Genomic DNA, 21,304 nt, shown 5'->3' on the forward strand with positions numbered 1-21,304 from the left:
TTGGATTTACTATTATCAAATGCTTATTTTCCTAAGCTGCAAGGGGCCAATTTTATAAAAAGTTGGGAAATTTTATGGAAAACAATTACTGAAGAAATCCTCCTCCTATTAGGTCCGTTTCCATCTGATCAAGCCCGCTAACCTGAGATAACCTGATTTTAATTGCGGCATCGACTGGAATAACTCAGGATCCTGAACAATATAGAATATGAGAGGAATTTCCTCGCTATAGAATGAAATTTTGACTTCTCTGAATTTTTTCCCATCAATAGTCAGCATTTCTCCAGCTAAAGAAATATTTAACGCATTTCCTTTCGAATCTCCTTTAGAAAAGCTGTTTATAAAACAATTACTTAATGTCAAGTTCTCCAAAACTTTGAGGCGATGGAAATTGTCTTAGATACGGAAACCTACTATGCTAACAAAATTAAAACCGGCCAAAACGTCCTTCAAGTTGATTTGCTTTAAGGCAATTTGTGATTTTATCGGAAAAATAAAAATACTTCATTCTTAATTAATTAATTAATAACTATCTTTATTCACCCGGTGAATGGGCTATCGGCCCCTTGGACTTTCTGCCCAATTGACATGTATAATCTACAGAATAAGAAAAAAAAAACCACGAGGCAACCATAAGTGTGATAAGGATGAGAGGGAATGAGTGATAAGGATGAGAAAGGAATGACTGTTCGCTATTGTCGTCCGTCCGCAGTCCGTTCATGGTTGTTGGTAGTGTTCGAGTAGGGCTTCGGAGGGATAAAGGAATCGGGAATGTCTAGTTTGCCATGTCAAGCAGAGGGGTTTGAGTATTGTCCAGTTATGAGGTTTGTCCTTCCATTTTTTCCGAAGTTGCAGTAGTCTTTCCGTTATTTTCGTCATATTCGTGCGTTCGTATAGCATTTGGGTGGGTGGGTTATGTAAGGGGTTGTCGGGATGTCTTATTTTTGTGATCAGTCTTAAGGCAATTTGTTCAGTTGTTTGTATGTATTTTTTTGTTTTGTCTGTTGCATTCGCCATCAGTACGTGGCCGTAGTCTAATAGAGGTCTGCATATCGCTTTGTATATTTTTGTTGCCGTTTTGGTACTTATGGCTCTGTCTTCGTATATCGGTGTTCGAAAATGTTTTGTTCGTCGAGTGATTTCTGTCCTCATGTTTTGTAGGTGTTTGGTGAATTTCAGTTTTTTGTCTATTGTAACCCCTAAGTATTTAATTTCGTCAGTTGGTTCTACTGTGTGTCTATCTGCCTGTAATGTTGGGGAGTTGAGTTTAATTTTATGGTTAGAGAATAGCAGTTGGTTCTTCGCAGCGTTTGGTGTCAGTCTCCATTTGTAGAACCATGTCATTGTGTTGTCCATTAGAATCTGTAGTCTCTCCACGGCTTTTTTTGTTGTTTTGTCATGTGCAATGAGTGCAGTGTCGTCGGCGTATTGTAATATGTAAGCTGTTTCGTTTATTGTGTGTTTGTCTTGCAAGTTGTGGTTGTATATGTCATGGCAGTACACATTGTATAGAAAAGGGGAAAGTGGCGAACCCTGGGGAAGTCCTTGCTCGGGGGAGAAGGAAAAAGAAAGGGTGTTGTCGATTCGTACTTTCAGTCGTCTGTTCTCCAGTAGGTTTCTAAGAATGTTTAGTAAGTATTTTGGTGTGTGAAGTTTGTACAGTTTGTAAAGAAGCCCGTTGTGCCAGACACTGTCGAAAGCCTTGTTGATGTCCATAAACAGACTTGCGATTTTCCTGCCGTTTAGGTGTGTTGTCTGTATATTGTTTGTCAGGACAAAAAGTGGGTGAATGGTCGAATGTTTGGATTTAAAGCCAAACTGGTAATTCGGTATGTTGTTCCCAATAAGTTTTTCAAGTCTGCTCTTAATTATGTGTTCGAATAATTTACACAACACCGGTAGTAATGTGATTGGTCGATAGTTTTTAGTTTGTGAGTTGTCTAGTCCGTTTTTTGCAATGGGAATTATTATTCCATTTTTCCACATCGTAGGTATGGTGTTGTGAGTTATACAATTATTTAGTTGGTTGCGTATGTGTTCGTGTGTTTCGGGGGTTAAATTTTTCAAACTTCATTCTTATTTGGTGGAAGAATTGTACTCCCAAAACGATTTCTTCTGGATTACAATTTTATCAATATCAACTGTGAGTGAGGTGTAATTAGCGATTCTAAAAGCACACTTAGGCTACCAATTAACAGAGAACTCCCCATGCTTCATCTATTTATTTTAAAACCTTTAAAATTAACTTTTAAACCTCGGGGTCCTGTATAGGTATATCTTAATGACTTTTGTCTCCTCTTACTAAATATAATTTTGAACCTGAAATTTGTCTAGTCGAAGAGAGTTATTTTGGAACTCTTACGATACTCTCCCGAAAAGCTGCGCCACGTGTCCGCGTTCTAGGTTTCATCTAATGATTGTATACAACTATAAAACTAATTAACAACCAATATCAATAACGAAGTTTATTTATGCCTGTTGTCAAAACAGTGCATAAGATATTTTTAATCTAAATGCGCTGACGACAAAACGGGTCACAAATTAGCGCTGTCACGTTCACGCCTCTCACATGAAGCCAGATCAACGTCACATTAAAGTGATAATTTTGTTACAAAATTTCACAAACTAATACAATATTGACATGGATTTTATAAAACGACGGTCCCAGTTTAGACTGAGATTGCGTGCAAAAATATCCAACGTATTTCGACCCGCAATTGATTTCGAAGAAAAAGAAATTCCTCTGACCCTTGCCTGTTGAGCAATTTGTGTACACAATGATAAAACCCGGTCTTATCAAGTGGCAAATTGAGTCAGAATAGATAAACTTACATCATGGCATATTATGCCGCTTTTGATGTCGTTAACTTTACGGGAGAATTTTTTTTTCAGTCATTTACTGGTAGATTTTGGTTTTACGTGAAACCCCAGTATTATGTCAAACCCAACAGTTTCTCCATCAGAATACCGGAATGCCGTTCTTTGCCAAAGGATCCGAGGAGGACCCAAGAGAGGGATTAAATTGAACTATAGTTGGCGTTTGTACCTGTTGAAATGTCCCTGTGACTTAAAGACAAAAGGAGTACCAAGAATTTTTCAACGCGAATTTTTCTTGCATTTAGAGAATTTGTCCAGGAATTCCAAACAGTTTGGCAACACTGTCACATCGGATATTAGAATCTTAATGTGTCATTCTGGTTCTAAGCTACAGAGAAAATTTCCTGTTACATGATGTGTATCACAGCACTCGTGGTGTTTCCACGGGCCGAGAACATTTACAGAGAACAAGACTATTGCGTGGTTGCCAAAGTTCCTGATTCTCTTGAACGTAACAGACACCCTTAAATTCGCAATAAAAGGTAGCTGTTTGCTTTGGATAAACAAATCACGTTGTTGATGGTATCTTGAATCCAAACAAAATGTTACAAAATAACAGCCATTGGTGCTAATTTTAATGTGCATCGAGCCTATCATTATGGCAATATTGGGCAACATATCAGCTAGGACCGATTAAGTATATGGTTCGATGGTTTGTTGGTACTTTTTTCGGATATCAGAGTAAACAGGATGCGTTTGCTCTTTGAGATGTTTCGCGCATCTGTACATCATTCAAAGTCCCTTGTATCTTATCTGCGTGCCATTATCTCATATTAATCTGTTATTACTTCACTATGATATTTAATTATTGCTCCTCCAAGTTGCTACTTAGACTCCATCTTTCCGAGTATAGGCTGAACTCGAGAGAAGTGATAGTGACGACTAGGCCTGGGCACTATTCAAAATTACGCATCGATAGTGACTGCTACTTACCTATCAAAAAATATCAGTTATTGATAGTCCAATGGCTATTAGCTTCTTGATAGTTGTTGGCATGCCGCTAGTTAACAGAAATTATCGTTTGTCGATGTAGCGATAACGTCGACTCGATATACTGCTATTCGATATATCGATAACTATTCAAAGTTATCGATGTATCGAGAAAATTCCCAGCTCTGGCGATATGTGAAGCACCTTTCATATTTAACTTTAAGTCCCCATAAATAATTCAAAGTTTTCTGAGATAAGGAGTTTATTATGTATTTTTGTCCTTAAGTTGGAGCTGATAAAATGTAAACTTTCTTGTCGTGAAATTTGATAAATTTCTTGGAAACTTGATGCGGAATCAATACAGAAAATATCTCGTAATTTTAATTCCGTTTTAAATGATTATTTATAATGTTTTGTGTGGGAATTGTGCAAGACTACTTAATGATTTAAATAATGTCTTGAGCGTTTCGTCGTCGAGTTGATTTTATATTACGCTCAAGAGCTCTCTTGAGGGAACACTTGCGCGAACCCGTTTTATCTAATGGTCATTTCGGTATAGGTACTACCCGCTCCTTCCATCTGGACCCCCGTTCAATGTATCCCTTCAGTTAAATTAATCCAAACACCTAAAAATATTTGTCTTTTCAATATAGCTAAAAGTAAAGTTCGTCCTTGCTTTCATTTGTTTATAATGGATCCGCCACCTTTAAGGCAGTTTCATACTATAAACTCAGGCTCCACTCAAGTAAAAATTTAATACATTGAAAAGTAATCACGGTGTCAACACTAACGTGAGAGCCATGCTCTCTTCTTTGCATGCAAATGAGCGCTCACTTGAGTGTGAGGATGACTGTTATTTGACCTCTACTATAAAACGACCTTTATAGTGGCTGCTGCCATCTCAAATTGATGATGATCACATTTTTGCCTTCAAATAATTCTGCGTTCAAATTTTCAATTTAGGAAATTTCTGTGATTTATTCCCTAAGGTGCCTAAGGAAGCCACCATATGTAGGAAAATCACGTTTATAATGTTTTCCCGGGGAATATTCATCGAATTTTCTTTTACAATCAACTCATAATACAAACTAAGTGGAGAAATATTAAACCTAAAACTTTCATAAACTTTTTATGAAGAATATAATCTCCACGTGGTTTTTATGGTCTGAAAGGTCATTGTAGGAAGACCTTGATTATGGGCGATAAAATATTCTCTGCAAGGAGTTCAAAATTGTATTCGATTTTTGTTTATGTTTCAAATTCAAGCTTTCTTTGTGCCTGCTAAAACCGAATTAGTTTTACGTCGGTTTTAAAAGTTGCAGTGAAAAAGGTGATGATTGGTGATACGATGACATTGTTATTGAATGGGGAACTCAAAAATGAAACATTTTTAGCAAAAATTAAATTTACAAATGGTAGTTGTTTTGAGCCACCCTGTACAACTTATTATTACTTGTTATTATAGCCAGACAAATTTTCACCTTTTGCACAGACTTCCCTGTCGGGTTTCATCAGGAGGATTTGGACATAATGATGAATGTGCAATTGTTTACTGTCTATTGAAATTTTGCAGCAGTTGTGGCTTATAATTTAGGAAATTGAAAAATATGTAATTGGGTGTAGGTATTTACACGTTTCATAATAACGATAGAATAACACTGTACTGGCGAGGATTCAAGGTTCTCATTAAATTGCATCGACAGATTAAATTGCGGTTAAGACATTCTTGAGATTGTTAAAACCGCGATGAAAAACGCACACTTGAGGGGATTTCTATTAAAAAGCTTAAAGTTCATTTAAATGCATTTAAATTATTATTGTAAAACAATCAACAGATTAAACAAACTACGTGGAATCAGAGGACTTACCAATGAACCTGTGCTGTATCTCTTCGCCTTATTGCTCATAAACTCTTGATAATATGTGGGTGGGTTGAACAACATTAAGGGATATGGTTCATAACCTGGAAAGATAGATTCTGCTATCACAAATTCCACTACGATATTTTCTTTTCAATTTTAATGCTCATTATTCACTATTAACCATAAATTATACAGTACTCCTGTATTTTAACTTAACAAGTCTATAGGTATATTTGCTTTACACAAAAGTACCGCATAGTACGCGGTTTGGAACGGAACCCCGAAACGCTGTTTAATTATAGGTATTTAACGAAAAAGTCTGTTAATTACATCGATTAATAATCAAGACTTTTCGAGCCAGGAACGTAGCGAACGTGTTAATAAAGTTGAGATTATTAATCGAGTTTTAACATTACTGCTAGTTACAATATTACTCTGTCGAGTGCATCGCGAAAACATTTCTATTTTAAATTTACAACTCACTCTGCTTATTTCATGCCGATTTGCGTTTCAGCTCGAAATTGAAAACCATATGTCAAAAATTGACAGGTGTGATTGGTCAGATTCGAACAGCCACAGCCGCAGTGGGTCGTATCAAACCAACCACAACGCCCTTCAGGATTGATGAAAAAGTGGTACATTATTGGAAGTAATTTAATCAACTAGTGATTTTGAATGCATTAAAAGAACTTGTTAGAACTCAGTGAGCGGAAAAATAGCGAAGTAAATTATGCGCAATACCAACGACATTCGTTAATTAACCTTATATGATATTCAGTTCGGAACCAACACGAGGTTCTAGAAATAAGTCTATTTTTTCCAAGGTGGACTATATCGTTCGGACATCTTTACACAGGACATCATACCTGCGGGGTCATGAATCAAAGGTTCAATTAAAAAGGCTAAATTTCTCTTTGCATTTATTCTGGTTTTCACACTGATAAGGCGCTAATAATCTAGGCAAATAAGCCGCTTACATAAGATCAAATACCAACTGATTCCTTTAAGCGTTGTTGAACATAAATCAGATATTCGAAGTAGAGGTGATGTGACCCACATGATGTACGAAGTGATTTTCTGGGGATTTTAATAGGAGATTGATTCCTGTGCAATCAGGTTTGGGGATCATGGAGATTATGCGCTAAAAGATTAATCAAAGCTCATATTGTGACAGCTCTCGTAAAACGCAACTTTATTAACGATCTTTTTGTAGCCTCATAACTGGAAATAGTAAAATGCCGGAAGAAATAGTTGAGACATAACAAATAAAATTTCATTATCAATGTCAAGGATCGTAACGAAACTTTTTTTAACGTTGCGGAATGAGGAGAGGCTGATGAATATTATTGTCGAGATGGAGACTTGTGATGTCTGAGAAATTGGCGGTTTCAAAATGTTTTCATCAGGTCGCAGTCATGTCTAAGAGGCTCTGATCTGCAAACGCGTCATGGGAAGCTGTCGTGAGGTGCAGACCGGCAAAGACTGGATCGGGGCTTTGATAGCGACTGGCTGTATCCAACCCGCGAAAGAGGTTGCCATCATATCCGTCAGTGTGTTAAACCAGATCTCCACAGTTAGTGGGTCACAAGGTCAGTTTGACCTTGACCATATTACTGAATGAAAAATAATCAATCGGAATAATTTTTGTTTGTTGCTTGGTGTCCTGTGTAGAATTCGATGAACTGCTCACAAAAATAGTCGAAACGACACATTTTTTAGTCATTTTGAAAACCCTGTATTTGTCAGCCGCCTTGGCCATTTTTCATGAAGAAAAAAAGATTCTGAAAGACCACTTCTTCTAGAATCTTTGACGGACACTCATTTTGAAAAAAGATCCTCAATGCCATGCTTGGTAAATAATGGTATTAATGCTATGGAAGGTTGTTAATTTTCAAAACACTACGTCTGGAAAGTACGAGAACAACATTTCGAAAAGTCGCTCTAACTACGATAGCGTAGTTTATGGCCGGTAACAGGTTCGAAACTTACGCGCCTCCATAGTGTTTGTTACTTTAAAGTCACATTTTTAGCAATATCTTACGATCAGTAGCAGATCGGTATTTATTAACTAATCTTTTCGTCTAATGATCATAGAAACTTTAAAGCAATTTTAAGACGCAATCGCGTCAACAAATTTTACAACAAAGTCTTGGTGTTACTATAGTGTTCCCACTAGTATTTGTTACGTCCCAATTACGACAAACATGACTTTACGGTTCGACCACTTTAAAACCACGGAATAAAATAATTCCAATAAAGAGGAAACTCACTGATATCTGTTTTCTGTAACTTTCCTCGTACAGTAATATTTTTTGGTCGAATTTACGGAATTGTCACTTACTTTAAGCAAAGTTTCTTATAGTTGACGTGTCGCGAAAGTGGTAATCACACCCACAGTTTTTTAATAGAGCAGTTTCCTGCGTTGTTAGAGGCTTCTTGCTCTTGAGTTGATTTAAATATTAGCGTGTCGTAAAATATTTACAAACACACGTGCAGTAAAATTTTTAAAAGTACTACTTTCAACTTACAAATGCGTATGTCGCATTACCGCACGATGGTAAGTTACCTACTTAAAATAACCATCTTCCTAGATAAGTGAAAAAAAACACTTACTATTAACGTAATAAATTCCGTTTTGGTCGACAAAGCCATTCGGGAATACGAACTGAGATTCATAATCCAAATCTGAAACAATGAAATATCAGAAATAAATGGTTAAGGAAGACAATAGATAAGGGCGAGATGATGAACTTAACAAGAAAGTGCGACGATCTCAAATACATTGATGATGATGATTATTCAATCAAGTGGAGCCACACAATATTCTTGAATGGGCTTACCTGTTGACTGATGGTCAGGAGTTCCATTTTCTGTTGAATTTTCCGTGGAAATGGTAGAATTGCCTGTGGAAGTTTGACTGTGGAAGGTCTTTGGCTTGTTCAAGTAACCCTTCTTAAATAGAACATCTTGTCTAGGAGTTGTGATTCGCGTGTATTCATCTGAAACCAAGAGAAAGGACGTTGAAAATCGTGGTTGCGAGTGGAACCGGCTTATATGGAAGGACACCAAGAAGCCCAAGATACGTAGTAATTTTGTGTCCTCATAATAATGTTTGAATCATTGTGTGAATACATTGACCAGTTCCGTGATTGTTTTGCAGTATTTCCCGTAATCGTTCATTACGTCTAGACCTTATCTACATCACAATACTCCAAATACAAACTATTAGCGCCAATTTGAAAAAATTGTAAATAAACTAAATTTTCTCGTATAATAGTGTGAACAATCGTAATCTGTAACTAAACATATTAATTCCAAATAAAACATGACCTTATCAGATCCCAACGAGCGGTTATTTCGCAACATTAAATAACTCTGTCAAGTTCGGTGGCAAATATTTTATCGCCATAAATTAAGAGGCCTAAATAATTAGCCTGAAAATAAAACGGCATTCTCGGTACTCGGCTTAGGTACCAAATTGCTAGGATGGAGCGAATTCAGATAATAGCGTCACCAACATGCGACAATATGGACACGTGAGCATTCCAGTTTTAAGATTGGCAAGGTCGCATTCGTGCTGGAGATCTACTCAAATTAAAGCAAACTAACGTATGAGAAACGATTCATATCAATTATTCATGTGCGAACTCTTACAATAAATAAGTTCACTTTTTGAGGGTAATTAGATCGATGGGACAGATCGATCCGACTAAGCAGCGAAACTTTCACACCTCTTCCGAGAGGAGTGCAGGCGATTTTGCCAGTAATTTGCCACGAACCAACTGATAGTGGACGTCCCCATGATTTGGTTACAACGGGTCAGTTTAAGAAATATCCAGAGTTCTGTTTAATTTCCCAGCAAAATGCCTGAGTTACAGGTCAATTATTGAGAGATATTCATCAAGGGGAAATCGGATTAGCATAAAATATTTGTCATTCACAACTTCGGTTTAGTGGCGTCTTCGTTACACTCAAAATCGACCGGTTTCGATGCGAAATCATCTGTTTCGAAAAAAAAACACCGTTATTCATGACCTCATTTATTTCGTCATTAGAAAAAAATATACCGTGCGAATCTAAATTGGACCCACCGTTAACTCAAATAACTTTTTAAATCCAAAAGTAGTATTAAATACGACAAAAATGACTATCTTTTGCGAATTTTTAATTTTTTTAGATGTTGCTTACGCAACCGGTTCCGGAAAATGGCCGGTTTTCTTCGATTGAAACATGGATCAAGTGTCGCCTCAAACCAAAGGTGTTTTAAAGCTACATTCAATGGTGTTTTGTGATTCATAATCTATTGTTAAGTTTTTGAGAAAAATACAGAAATTTTAGTAAAAAATCTAATACGAACCTAGGTACATAGTACATAAACAATGATAAGACTTATTTGTTGATGGGAAACTAGTTTGTTTTCGATTTCGCGCTAACAAGCAGTATTTGATTATTGTTATTTATGTATTTATGAATTTTTTTTGCCAGAAACTGTGATCACAGAATAGAAAACAAACCTATTTCCACTCAACAAACAGATTTTTTCATTGTGTACGTACTATTTATAGAGTTTGTATTGCATTTTGTACTAAATTCATCCTTTTTTTTCTCAAATACTAATCGATAGATTTTGAATCACAATACACCATTGAATATAGTTTTGAAATGCCCTTAATTTGAGGCGTCACTTGACCCATGTTTCAATTTAAAAAAATCGGTCATTTTGTGCTACCGATGATGAAAGGAATATTAAAAAAAATAAACAAACGTCAAAAGATAAGATTTTGTGTCCTATTTAATGCTCTTTTGCGAATTTTTAGAAAGTAATAATTTATTTAAAAGTAAGGGGGCGGGTTAGAATTTAAAGCCGAACGGTAGAGATGCACATATGTTCCAGTTTCCAGAATGGAAATAGGAAAAAAATCGTGCCAAGGAAAACCTCAAAACTACTTTAAACAGGAGGAAAATTACCGTAATTTGAAACTCTCCCCACTTATCATCCTAAATAATACATCAAAACGTTTTTCAAAAAGGCTGACGACCACTTTTTATTGAGGAAAATGCACAGAAACATTTATAGAATCAAATTTGCTTTAGAAAATATTAAATTTGGCCTTTTTAAAGATATGTACACATACTGCACTAGAAAATGCACTAAGAAAGGGGAAATTCAATGTCTGAGATATTGATTTTGGATCCTGTGTCAATACAAAAAGAAAATTCTTTCATGTGTAGATTTAATAAAGAATTTCGGTGTTCGTTTATCATTGATTACAAAACTAAATTGGACTTTAAGTTTTGAGTCTAAAGAGGTCGAGCAGTGGTAGACATGTAATCGGGCAGTTGGGGGGCAGGGCCCACATACTCTTATCTTATCCGCTCTGTACTTTGAAAAACATGCATTTCAAACCAATAAAAAATAGGACGCACAGGTCACAAATTTATTAAAGATAAACCCATAAACTAAATGGAAGGGCAAAAGTTGGAAAATTGCTGAATCTTAAAAGGCTCCGAATTTCAAAGTATGCTTGCTCAGTAGTATTCTCTGCAATATGAGTATTTTGCATCCAAGGACAGTAAAAACAGCAGTTAAAATAACATTTTGAGGTGAAAACACAATGTCCGGGTATAAATCAGTTGTAATCGAAATTATGAAAGTCGTAGGAGCTCTGAGAGGTCAAATACCTATGAAAATGATTTTCAAGAATATGTAAAAATTTAGCATCATGCTGAAACAAGGAAAAATTTAAAACGAAGAAAACTTATTTCTTCTCACTTAAAATTGGGGAAAGTCGAAGAAGCGTTGAGACATTAAGGACTTCACTAACAATTTATGGCAAAAAGTTGAAAATACCAAGAAAAAAGTCTTCGTTCACCACCCAAAGTTTGTGTAAGGTATGCAAAACGTGTTTGTACGCCACTGATTGTCAAGCACATTAATAGCTCATAAATCCTAACATGTCACACGTTTAAGAAATATTTTTAATCCTAAAGGCCTCCCTATAAATTTGGCATCCTTTTATGAAAATTTCGTAATTTGAACACATTGCAAAATATAATAATTAAACAATGACACATTTAAACATTCGACTTTGTTTGTCTCCTTCTTGAATAAACCCGCCTATTACGAAAAAGCTATTATAGTTAGTGTTTTTGGAACTCCAAAGTGAAACACAAAATTTGGTTTTTTGCCAAAATTTTTTACTGTTTTCAGCCTGAATGCATCGAGTGAATTTTTATCTGAAATTTGGAAAACCGGACTTTTTGGCTTTTTGAAATGGGAATAAGGTGCACAGAACCCACTTGAAGCATTCGGAAGAACTCACACTTGTAGCAAAGGGATAACAAAGAATAAAATACGTATAGTAAGTTTAGTGCGGCTGAAACTTCAAATTTATGAAAGGCATTGAATACATCACATGAGAACACAAAGGGGCTGCTTTTTTGTTGGTTCATATACTAATTTAAAACTTTAATATAACTTTAAAAACATTTAACATTAAATATTAATCATCATTAGGCAACATGAACATTTTCTAGACAATTTTGATTGCTTCCCGTTTCATTTTAAATGTGATGATGGTTCGGTCAAGTATTGGAAAAATCATTTTGTATTGTTTGATTATGGATTGACCGTGCCCGCTGATGTGAATAAACAACACAAAATGAATATAATCAAAAATATATCTACTATAACAAATTTGAAATTTTCAACATTTACCCAAGAGTAGGTACGGTGAATATGAACTAAGTTTGGTTTTGAATTTTTTAAGCATAATATGAATATGAACGAATCAAACGGATGAAAAGCAAATTGAAAAAAATGTAAATGCCAAGTGAAATTTACATTTTGTAATCTTATTACTGTCTTCATATTTTTGCACCTCTTTTCAAGTAAATAATGTTGCCGTATTTGACTTAACTGTGGTCAGGCCGTGACCCGAGCGATAATGTGAATCGTCCACAACTGTTCAGATTTGGAATGAGACTCACAGGGAATTAATGCAAAAAAACGTATTCATATCCCTTTTTAAAGGGCTATCTATGATGTAGAGTGAAAATCAATAATCCTGCAGTAACATTCCCAATACAGAGATTATTAAAATCCTCCTGGGAGACGAAAATTTTGATTTAGTAAAATTGGGTATGGGATAATAAATTTGCGGTAGAAGCAGTATCCTTCAGTACAATCTATAAAATAAATATGCCTCCATAGCATAAAACTGATGTGTAAAATCCACTTTCATGCAAACCAATTTATTACTTTATTATTTTTATATTAATAAAAAAATAGTTCTGGCTATCCAGTTTCCTACACTCTGCACTGTTTAAAGCTATTTAGTGCCAAATTACCAATGCATCGCTAATTTTATCAGGACCATAAATGTATAACTACTTAATATTGTTGATTGTGAGGGTTGATATTATGGTATTACAAGCTGTTTGAAAAAAGGTGAACCCGTTAACCACGGATTTCTTGAAGAACATAATAAACGTGAACATCGGCGCACACGTCTCACTATCGATTTCTGGGTATTCAACATCCTACCCTTTCGGCAGGAAGCCTCCTCAGGTCACCTACCCCCCTCATGCTTCCTTCAGATGTTATTTTTTGGGGTCAATCATTTCTTCGTTTGTGTCTTCAGTTATGAATCGTTTATATGATTTGCTAAATTTTTTTTGAATTTATTATAATTTTAAAAAATTTTTATTCACGAAAAATACTATTTTAGAGCGATTTCTCAGGACAGTCCCGAACGTCTCTAGCCGACTATTGGACTTTTTATCGAGTTAGTTGTGGATTGTCATAAATTTAACTCATTAAGATTTTGCGTTCATTAATAAACCGACGTTTATTATTGCCGAACACCCATCTTAAATTAATTTGAGGGATGGTGCTAATCGGGGAGGTAATTCAATGGCGGCACTACCTTGTAATTTTCTTCAATTTTTATTTTGTAAAGAACACAATTGCAAATGTATGCAGCTGCATGAGGTGCCCCACGAGGGCACTTTCGAATAGAGAGAAACTTAAAATCGATATTTCCAAAGTCAATATCGTTGGTCGAGCACGTGCCGCTATGGTGCAACCTGAAAAATTAAACACCCGCTGAAGACTCTACAGTTTCCAGCATCGAATGAAAAACCCAAACAAATTCCCCCCCGAACCAAAACCAAACTTGAGGCCAAAAGCAACAGCGGATTTGTTAATACCTGATTAAAAAATATGGGTCCATTTCGATGATCCATCAAATCAACCCGAAAATACATTTGGAGCATCGAAAAATAAGTGGCGGTTAATGTCAAGGTTGAGTTTAAATATAATTGGGCCAGTGCATTATTAGATCGGAGTGGAGGATGCCGGTGCAATGCCAATGAGGCTATTTGTGAATGTATTACTTGCTCTCTGCTCTCTTGCTTGTTACAACTTTCGTTTCGTCAATTATCGAGCGGAGAAAATCCCTCATTCCTAGATGAGTCTCGAGATCAGCTTTCACTATGAAAGCGGAGTCATCCGCGAATAAGTCGGATTTGCTCGCTTTCGCAACTAGCTTAATGGAGCTTCAAAGGATTACCATCAGGATTCCTGGATACATCGAGAGGAATGTAGGAAGAGGGAGAGAAATATTATAATACGATTGAAAAACCAACACAAACAATAAGAATCTTGGGTCAAAGGCGTGTAAAAAGCCAAAGGATATTATTCCTGCTAGGGCGGCATTAATAATAAAATTTTACGTAAATTAACTGGGTACTGCGCAAAAACTCCCCGACTCGAGCCACACTCGCTCATCTAAAATAATCCCCCATTGCATCTCGTACGAAAATATTGCTCACTGTACTCGCGAGATTATCGCTCGCACCGCTTTCCTGTTTATAAAACTACGAGCGATTTACATGGCGTACAGTGGCAGTAATTACAAATTTCAACAAAGTTTCTTTCTAATTCTTAGTCGATATTGTAGGGTTGATACAAATGCAGTAATTTATTATATCAATTATTATTTTGCTATATTCAGGGTGTTCCGAATTTAGTGTGCAACATGTCAAAATATATGATAAAATTCTTATCACGGATACCAAAATTTAAAAAATACATATAGGACAAGAAATGCTTCCTAAGGACACAGGGCGTTCAAAAATTAATTTTATTAGATATTGTGTAAATTTGTGGACACTTATGAAACACGTGCTCTTCCTAGATTGTCACATCTATAAAGGGTTTCGGAGTTCCACCCTGGGGATTTCGGTAGCCTTAATAGATACGAGGTTGGTTCAACAATATATCGTTTTAAGACTTGCAAAACTCCCTATCTTTTTCCGAGGTATAATGGCTTGTAAACATTCCGGCTACTTAATGATTTCTGCAGTTTGATTAAGATACAACTGCACGTTCATACCAAAGTCCATATTGGACTAGAATACATCACTTAACTTAAATTAATCTTTAAGAATATCAAAACATATTTCCTTTTTACGTTATATTCATATTTCCTCCTTGTGTACAATTTCAGCTTATCTAACATTCACCCTAATTCAATTATCCTGAACAAAAAACAGCTGTGCTGTTGGAAAAAAAATGTAAAAGATGTATTAGAAAGGGTGGTGAAGGGTTTGATAAAGGGGTATCTTTCTTAACCCCATTGACAAAGAAGTTGGCTTGACACGGATTTAAAACTAATTAAGTTTGGCTTTAGCTCTGAGGCTCTAATTTCAATAAGGCGCGGCGAAAAGCTTTATCAGAGAAAAGTCGATTGTTCAATGTAAAACTATTGATTTATTCAATTAATTTTTATCTGAAAGTGAAAATCACTCATTGCACTAGAATAAGTAAAAGCAGAGATTATAGACAAAATAGTGTTGATTTTGGTTATCAAAATAAGCTAACATTAACGAACCTATGGAACCTTATATGAATTCCGAAATATTGATGACGAAAGCTTTTTAAGAATAGGTCTTTGTAATATACGCAAATTTTTAACAAAAAAATCTCCATCTATATATCAAATTAGCCGCGTATACCGAGTGTCCAGGCGAACTTTATACATATGAAATTAAGATGGGAAATCGGTTTTTTACGTTTTTGAGCCCGTACGAATTGCCCAATTAAAAAACTTTCACATGGGGGTCATGGTATTCAAGATCGGCCATCATTCCAATTTTTCTAATATTCTAATTAGAGGTGCTTTGGCTCAAAATGCACTCAAATTCCGAAAATTTGAGTGCCCTGCGCACCCGCTCGAGGCCACGATTGCTCAAAGTTAAGCCTTTGTGTTTGTTTAATTTTGACTCTGACCAATCTTCGCCTCGAACGGGTGCGCGGGATATTCAAATTTTCGAAATTTGAATGAGTTTCGAGCCAAAGCTACTCTAATAACAAGATTAGATAAATTGCAGAATGATGACTGGTCTTGAATACCATGACTCCCATGTGAAAGTTTTTCAATTGGACAATCTGTGCAGGGGCAAGAAAGTACAAACCGATTTCTCATGCTACGTCACGGATTTGCCTGAACACCCGGTATATAATAGCCGCTATTTTAAGCAAAAATTACTAACAAATTATCTTTCAGGCGCTTCTCTGCTTGTCAATGACTGCCATGATTTCGCAACTCTACTCAGTAATTTAAAACCTTAAGTTAGTACAAACTTATACTTAGCATCTGACATGTTGTATAATTATTTAGGTATCACGAGGGGGGCACAAATGTTAGTATAACTTTTGATAAGACACAATTTTCATGTCAGATTAATGAGCATTTAAATAATAGATCATTTTCAGTAAACAAGGTCAAGGCTCTAAAATTCCCTTTGAATGTTAGTTGCTAATAAAAGTTACTCCTCCCTGGATAATCTCACTACTCTTCTTAATTGAGTAGAAGTGGACAAAACCGAAACTTCCCGGAAAACAACCAGCAATTCCCCAAAAAATGGTGTTAATCAACTCGAGCATAAACCAGTTGAAATGACGCAGTGACACTGCATCTCTCACTTATTGTATAATGGCAGTGCAATAATGACATAATCAAACAACATTGCCTCGCTTAAGGTCACTGGTCTTGCTCGTGCATTCAAAATTAAGGCCAATTTTTACGCTGGGTTTCTCTAGTCATCGATTACATGGCGTTGAGTGATCAATCAAGGGTTAAGAGTTTGCATTAAAACCAACATTTTTACATTTATTTTACATTTTTCTCACAATTTTTTCTAAAAGTTTGGTCTTCTAGACATCCGGCGATGGGCCCCTAACCACAGATGGCTGTATCAACCCTAAAACTGGGGTCAATAAGTACGCTAATAAAGCTTAGACTACCTTTTACTACCCTCATGATCTCCATTCCGTTTAACATGTAAAGAATCAATGAGTTTGCCACGGATACATCAATAAAACTCGAGCTGAATAGATTTTTAATCTCCTCTGTTAGACACTTGGTAGTACTTAATTTTCTACCCTGCCGGTTCTTACCTTCGTTAAATGTGATCTTATTCTCACTGGTAGTACTGCTGGATCTCGTGCTTTTCGTGCTGCCATCGTACTGGTTGTACCTTCTTCGAGCAGGAGTAGATTGACTAGAAGAATATTTTGAGTAGTACCCGTTGCTACGAGAGTACCTGCTGGAAACCGCTGAGGAATTCGTGTTGGATTCTTCGCTATCACTGTGATCGTCTGAAACAAATGATTAATGCGATTATTCACCGTGAATAATGTTTCAAGATACAGTATTTTAGCATTTCACTCGTTTTCAAACAGCGATTAAAGCGTTTTGAAGAGTAAATAATGCGCCATTATCATAATTCTGGTAAACATAAGGTAGTTTACATGAACGACTTGATTTTGGAAAGTTTGACTGAAAATTGGAAATTATGGAGCATATCAATGGCGAACCTACCAAGATACTACAGTATGTGACTACTTTAAAGGATTTTAAAATTCGTATTTCACGTCAAAATGCGATCTAATTAAATGTCTATTAGCTCTAAATGATCTAAACAAATCTATAAGCCAAATTAAAGATCTTGCCGTGAAATAGAGTTTTTAAGTCTTTAAAAATTGTCATTTGCGCCATACAACTCTTCACAATTTGCAGCAAAATTTTCCACAAGCTCATAAAAACGACCCAATGTTCATCAAAATAACGATAATACCGAATTAAAAGGTATAGAAAACTGGAATCGTGCTGCCGAATCAGTGGCGAAACCATCACCATATTATGCCATTGAGTAACTTCAAAGGAAGTCAGAGCTTCGTTTCATGTAAATTCACTGCTTTTAGGCCATTTTTTTTTAATTGCCACCAAAAACCAAAAATTTCAAAACTTAAAATAAATAGTAAAAACGTCAAAATTTAATAGGGAATTAAAATTCTGAAACTTGAATTTCTTATTTTTCTCATATTTACTGAAAAATCGTTATTTGCTCGTAGCAAATAACACTGCAACTTCAGCCTCACCAGATATTGAGAGTTGGCTATAATTTTGCCAAAAGAGAGTCTCCAACTACTCACAAACAACTTTTTCACATTAATTATACACATCTGCTGGTTAGATAATCAAACCAGGAGACCCTGCGGAGCTGTGATTTGCTGCCCAGTAATGAATAACCTGACGTAAAAAGGGAGCTGAATTGGAAAGCAAAAACGTATGGGGGGAGAGAGGGGGGTCAACTAGAGGTTTCCCCTCCTTCTTTTCTTCTATTGGCTGAACGGAAAGCTCTCACGTATCGGTGTACCAAAGACATTATTTTGTCGCGTGAGATACGTCATGCGCCGGTGCAATCGCGGCGAATATACGAAGTAAGATGTCAAAGTGACGTCACTTCTTCCGATTTCTCCGTCATGGATCAGTGTCTGATTTGCCAAAAAAAAAACGGACCAAATCGTGAACAACAACGCTACATCCATGTCTTCTCTCCTTTAAATCATTCTTGTTTTGAGGTAGCATTGACGGAATTTCTTTTCAACAGTGTGTTAAGAAACTTGACCACAAGAGGGGGATGAATAAGACGAAAGAGAAATATTTCCTCATCCCTGTTTTGATTATTAATTGGACTCGGTAACTTAATTCAATTAAAAAGCATCAAACTGTCTAAATGCACAATGGTCTAGTCTAATATCAGTCAAGCTTTGGCGCTTTCTAGCCAAATCTAACCCGAACTAGCCTAAACTTGCTCAATAAGTTCTAAACGCATTACGAGTGCGGTTTAAACTCAATTCCCCTAACTAGACGAGATGAGGTCGGTGTGTTATTTCCTCCATAAAACACAAAGGGCTACTTTGAACACACAAAGACAGATATTACAATATCTTGTAATCCTCAACGGAAATGTTGTAAATTATCATGTAATAGCTAGCACCATAAATAAGTTCTGGTCATATGCTTTCAAAAGCTTAAGCAAACATTTGTTTGATAACTGTAGAACATTATTAATCCTTTGAACGGTGTTTACATGTTAAAATGTTGTACGCGTCATCTGAGTAGAGCAACTTCCATTCAAGCCCAACATTTTAATCGTTATAGGTTTCTTCATTTTACATAAATTGTTGCAAGTTAAATGTGTCAATATTAATAGAAATTTTATGACCCAAAGTGATAAACTATGAGAATAATAAGCCAGGAAATCCTTATCAATTCATTAGGAAAGACGGTGTTTTGCACATAAGATTTTTGTCATACTCTGAACTTCGTCCACACTATCACAATACGGTTTCAAGGAACCGCAGCAATTAATTTTTAACTTTAGAGCGTGATTTTATCTGCTCATCGTTTGGAAAACATATATGAGAAGTTTTAACTGAATGGCTCAAAGATCTCTTTTTAGTTACATAATGATCAAGCGCAATCAAACGACACATTTGCGCTTTCATCAGCAACTTTATAAACTGCTTTAACCAAAAAAAAAAAACGATTATGATGGAAATTACTCCCCGTTTAACGTTTTTCGCCCCGAATCGATGATGGTGCCCTTTACAAATGTCAGATGTTATAAATTATTGTTGGCGGATTATATAAGGGCTGCAGTTCGCCCTCAAATGGGGGAGGCTATTGATTTCCTTAACTCAGCAATTTAGGTTTAAGTCTAATTAAGTGCAGGGCTTTCACGTGTGAATGTGCATCACCCTTACGTCTTTTATTTGAAAAGTTAGAAAAATGTGTCAAATACAAAAGCTGTAGGAAATTTTCATGAATTCCACGCTAATGAAGAATTTTTGTTCAGTAATATTCGCATGTCTTTGACGGCCCAGCGCGTTATTCTTACGGAATAAAAAAATCTTCATGTGCGCGAAAACTCTTTTAGATAATAACATTAAATCAAAAATTTTAAAATTAACATAAAGGTCCGCACATACATAAAAACGATAATATATAAGTTGTCTCATAAAAAAAGTGGAGTTTCCGTCAAATCTCGAAATGGCGATGGTTTTTTCTTTAACACCATAAAATTCTTAAAGACACTTTTGTGCTTAACCAATTTTTTTCTAAGTCGTAAAAGAAAAAAAAGTTAGAGGGGATACATTTTCGCATGGATACCCTGTATATCCTGGACTTATTCGAATCAGTTTTTAATGGACAAATAAATCCCTGATGCGATCTAATGAAAGTCGCGGTATGAGCAAAATCGGCTCTCGCCATTTTCGTTAATATCTTCTATTCCCAGTCATCATGAGCTGAATGGAAATATGAAAAACCCTCCAAAGTGACATATTGTAACTCTCCATTTTCCACGCAGTGGTGGCACATGTGAAGCTATCAGAGGACATCGTGAAACGCCTAGAGCGCTTGGTCATCAGAAACTTAAATTGATAAGTTTTAAAATTCTTTAAGAATTGTTATTAAGGAAACTTCTGGGGGGTACCCGATTAAGAAATGCGGTTGCAAGCCCGTGAAAGGAAGTCTAATTTAAAAGTAACTAATTGAACTTCAGACTATTTTTCCTTTTTTTTTTGTAGCTCACCCTCTAAGTTAAATTAAAAAAAGATTGGACTGAGCCAAGGCAAAAACTACCATCGGCACTCTTAAATCGCCTGCAGCACTCGAAACAAAGCTAGGAAATTAATCAAATGTGTCACCAATTTTAGACCCAGGCCCAGATTAGAGAAAGTATTGAGTTGCACATCCCAAAGATTACAGGACCTGACTTAATCTCTTGATAGTGCAAAGGGCTCTGATAGGTCAGAAAACCCAAATCTGGCCCTGGAGCGTCAGCATCCAAAAGCAGATTTCACACGTTTTTTTACACAAACAGATGGGCCGTTCCATTCCTATTATCCTAAATTATACGTGAAATTTCCTAAAAACTGAAATCTCTTTAAGGATATTAAGAAGAAACCACATTTACCTAATGGTTTTGTTACCACGGGTCGAAACGTGAAGTAAAACCGAGGCGGACTCAAATATTGACTTTCATATTATTCCTCTTTGTTGGCTCTATGCCCTTTTGGAACGGAAACTGTTTTGTTTGAGAGACAGATTAGCTGCTTTAGAACGTGTGCCATGTTTGAAGTATATTTTTAGGAGGTGATGATAATAAGGTAGTGGTCTTGAGATGCAGTAAATTAGATTATACTAATCAGTGGAGCATATACAAACGATTACAATTATGGGCATCAAAAACCGCAGAGATTCTGCTTGAAAGCTGAT

General features: G+C 36.0%; 2 protein-coding genes across 4 annotated transcripts in view; one reads left to right on the top strand and one right to left on the bottom strand.

The window, feature by feature from the left end:
- The window catches only part of Wwox (WW domain-containing oxidoreductase), a 108,596-nt gene that overhangs the window by 64,516 nt on the left and 22,776 nt on the right, over positions 1–21,304 (top strand). The gene's annotated exons all lie outside the window — the stretch shown is intronic.
- The window catches only part of LOC136342477 (E3 ubiquitin-protein ligase RBBP6-like), a 42,610-nt gene that overhangs the window by 7,376 nt on the left and 13,930 nt on the right, over positions 1–21,304 (bottom strand). For both annotated transcript variants that reach the window (XM_066288324.1, XM_066288325.1), the window contains exons 2-5: positions 17,134–17,334; positions 8,510–8,668; positions 8,283–8,354; positions 5,676–5,770 (exon numbers count right to left, since the gene is read on the bottom strand). In XM_066288324.1, the coding sequence (XP_066144421.1) occupies positions 5,676–5,770; positions 8,283–8,354; positions 8,510–8,668; positions 17,134–17,334 (527 nt within the window). The remainder of the gene's footprint in view (positions 1–5,675; positions 5,771–8,282; positions 8,355–8,509; positions 8,669–17,133; positions 17,335–21,304) is intronic.

The sequence above is a fragment of the Euwallacea fornicatus genome, chromosome 12 (assembly GCF_040115645.1).
Source record: "Euwallacea fornicatus isolate EFF26 chromosome 12, ASM4011564v1, whole genome shotgun sequence".
In the NCBI taxonomy this organism is placed as follows: Eukaryota; Metazoa; Arthropoda; class Insecta; order Coleoptera; family Curculionidae; genus Euwallacea; species Euwallacea fornicatus.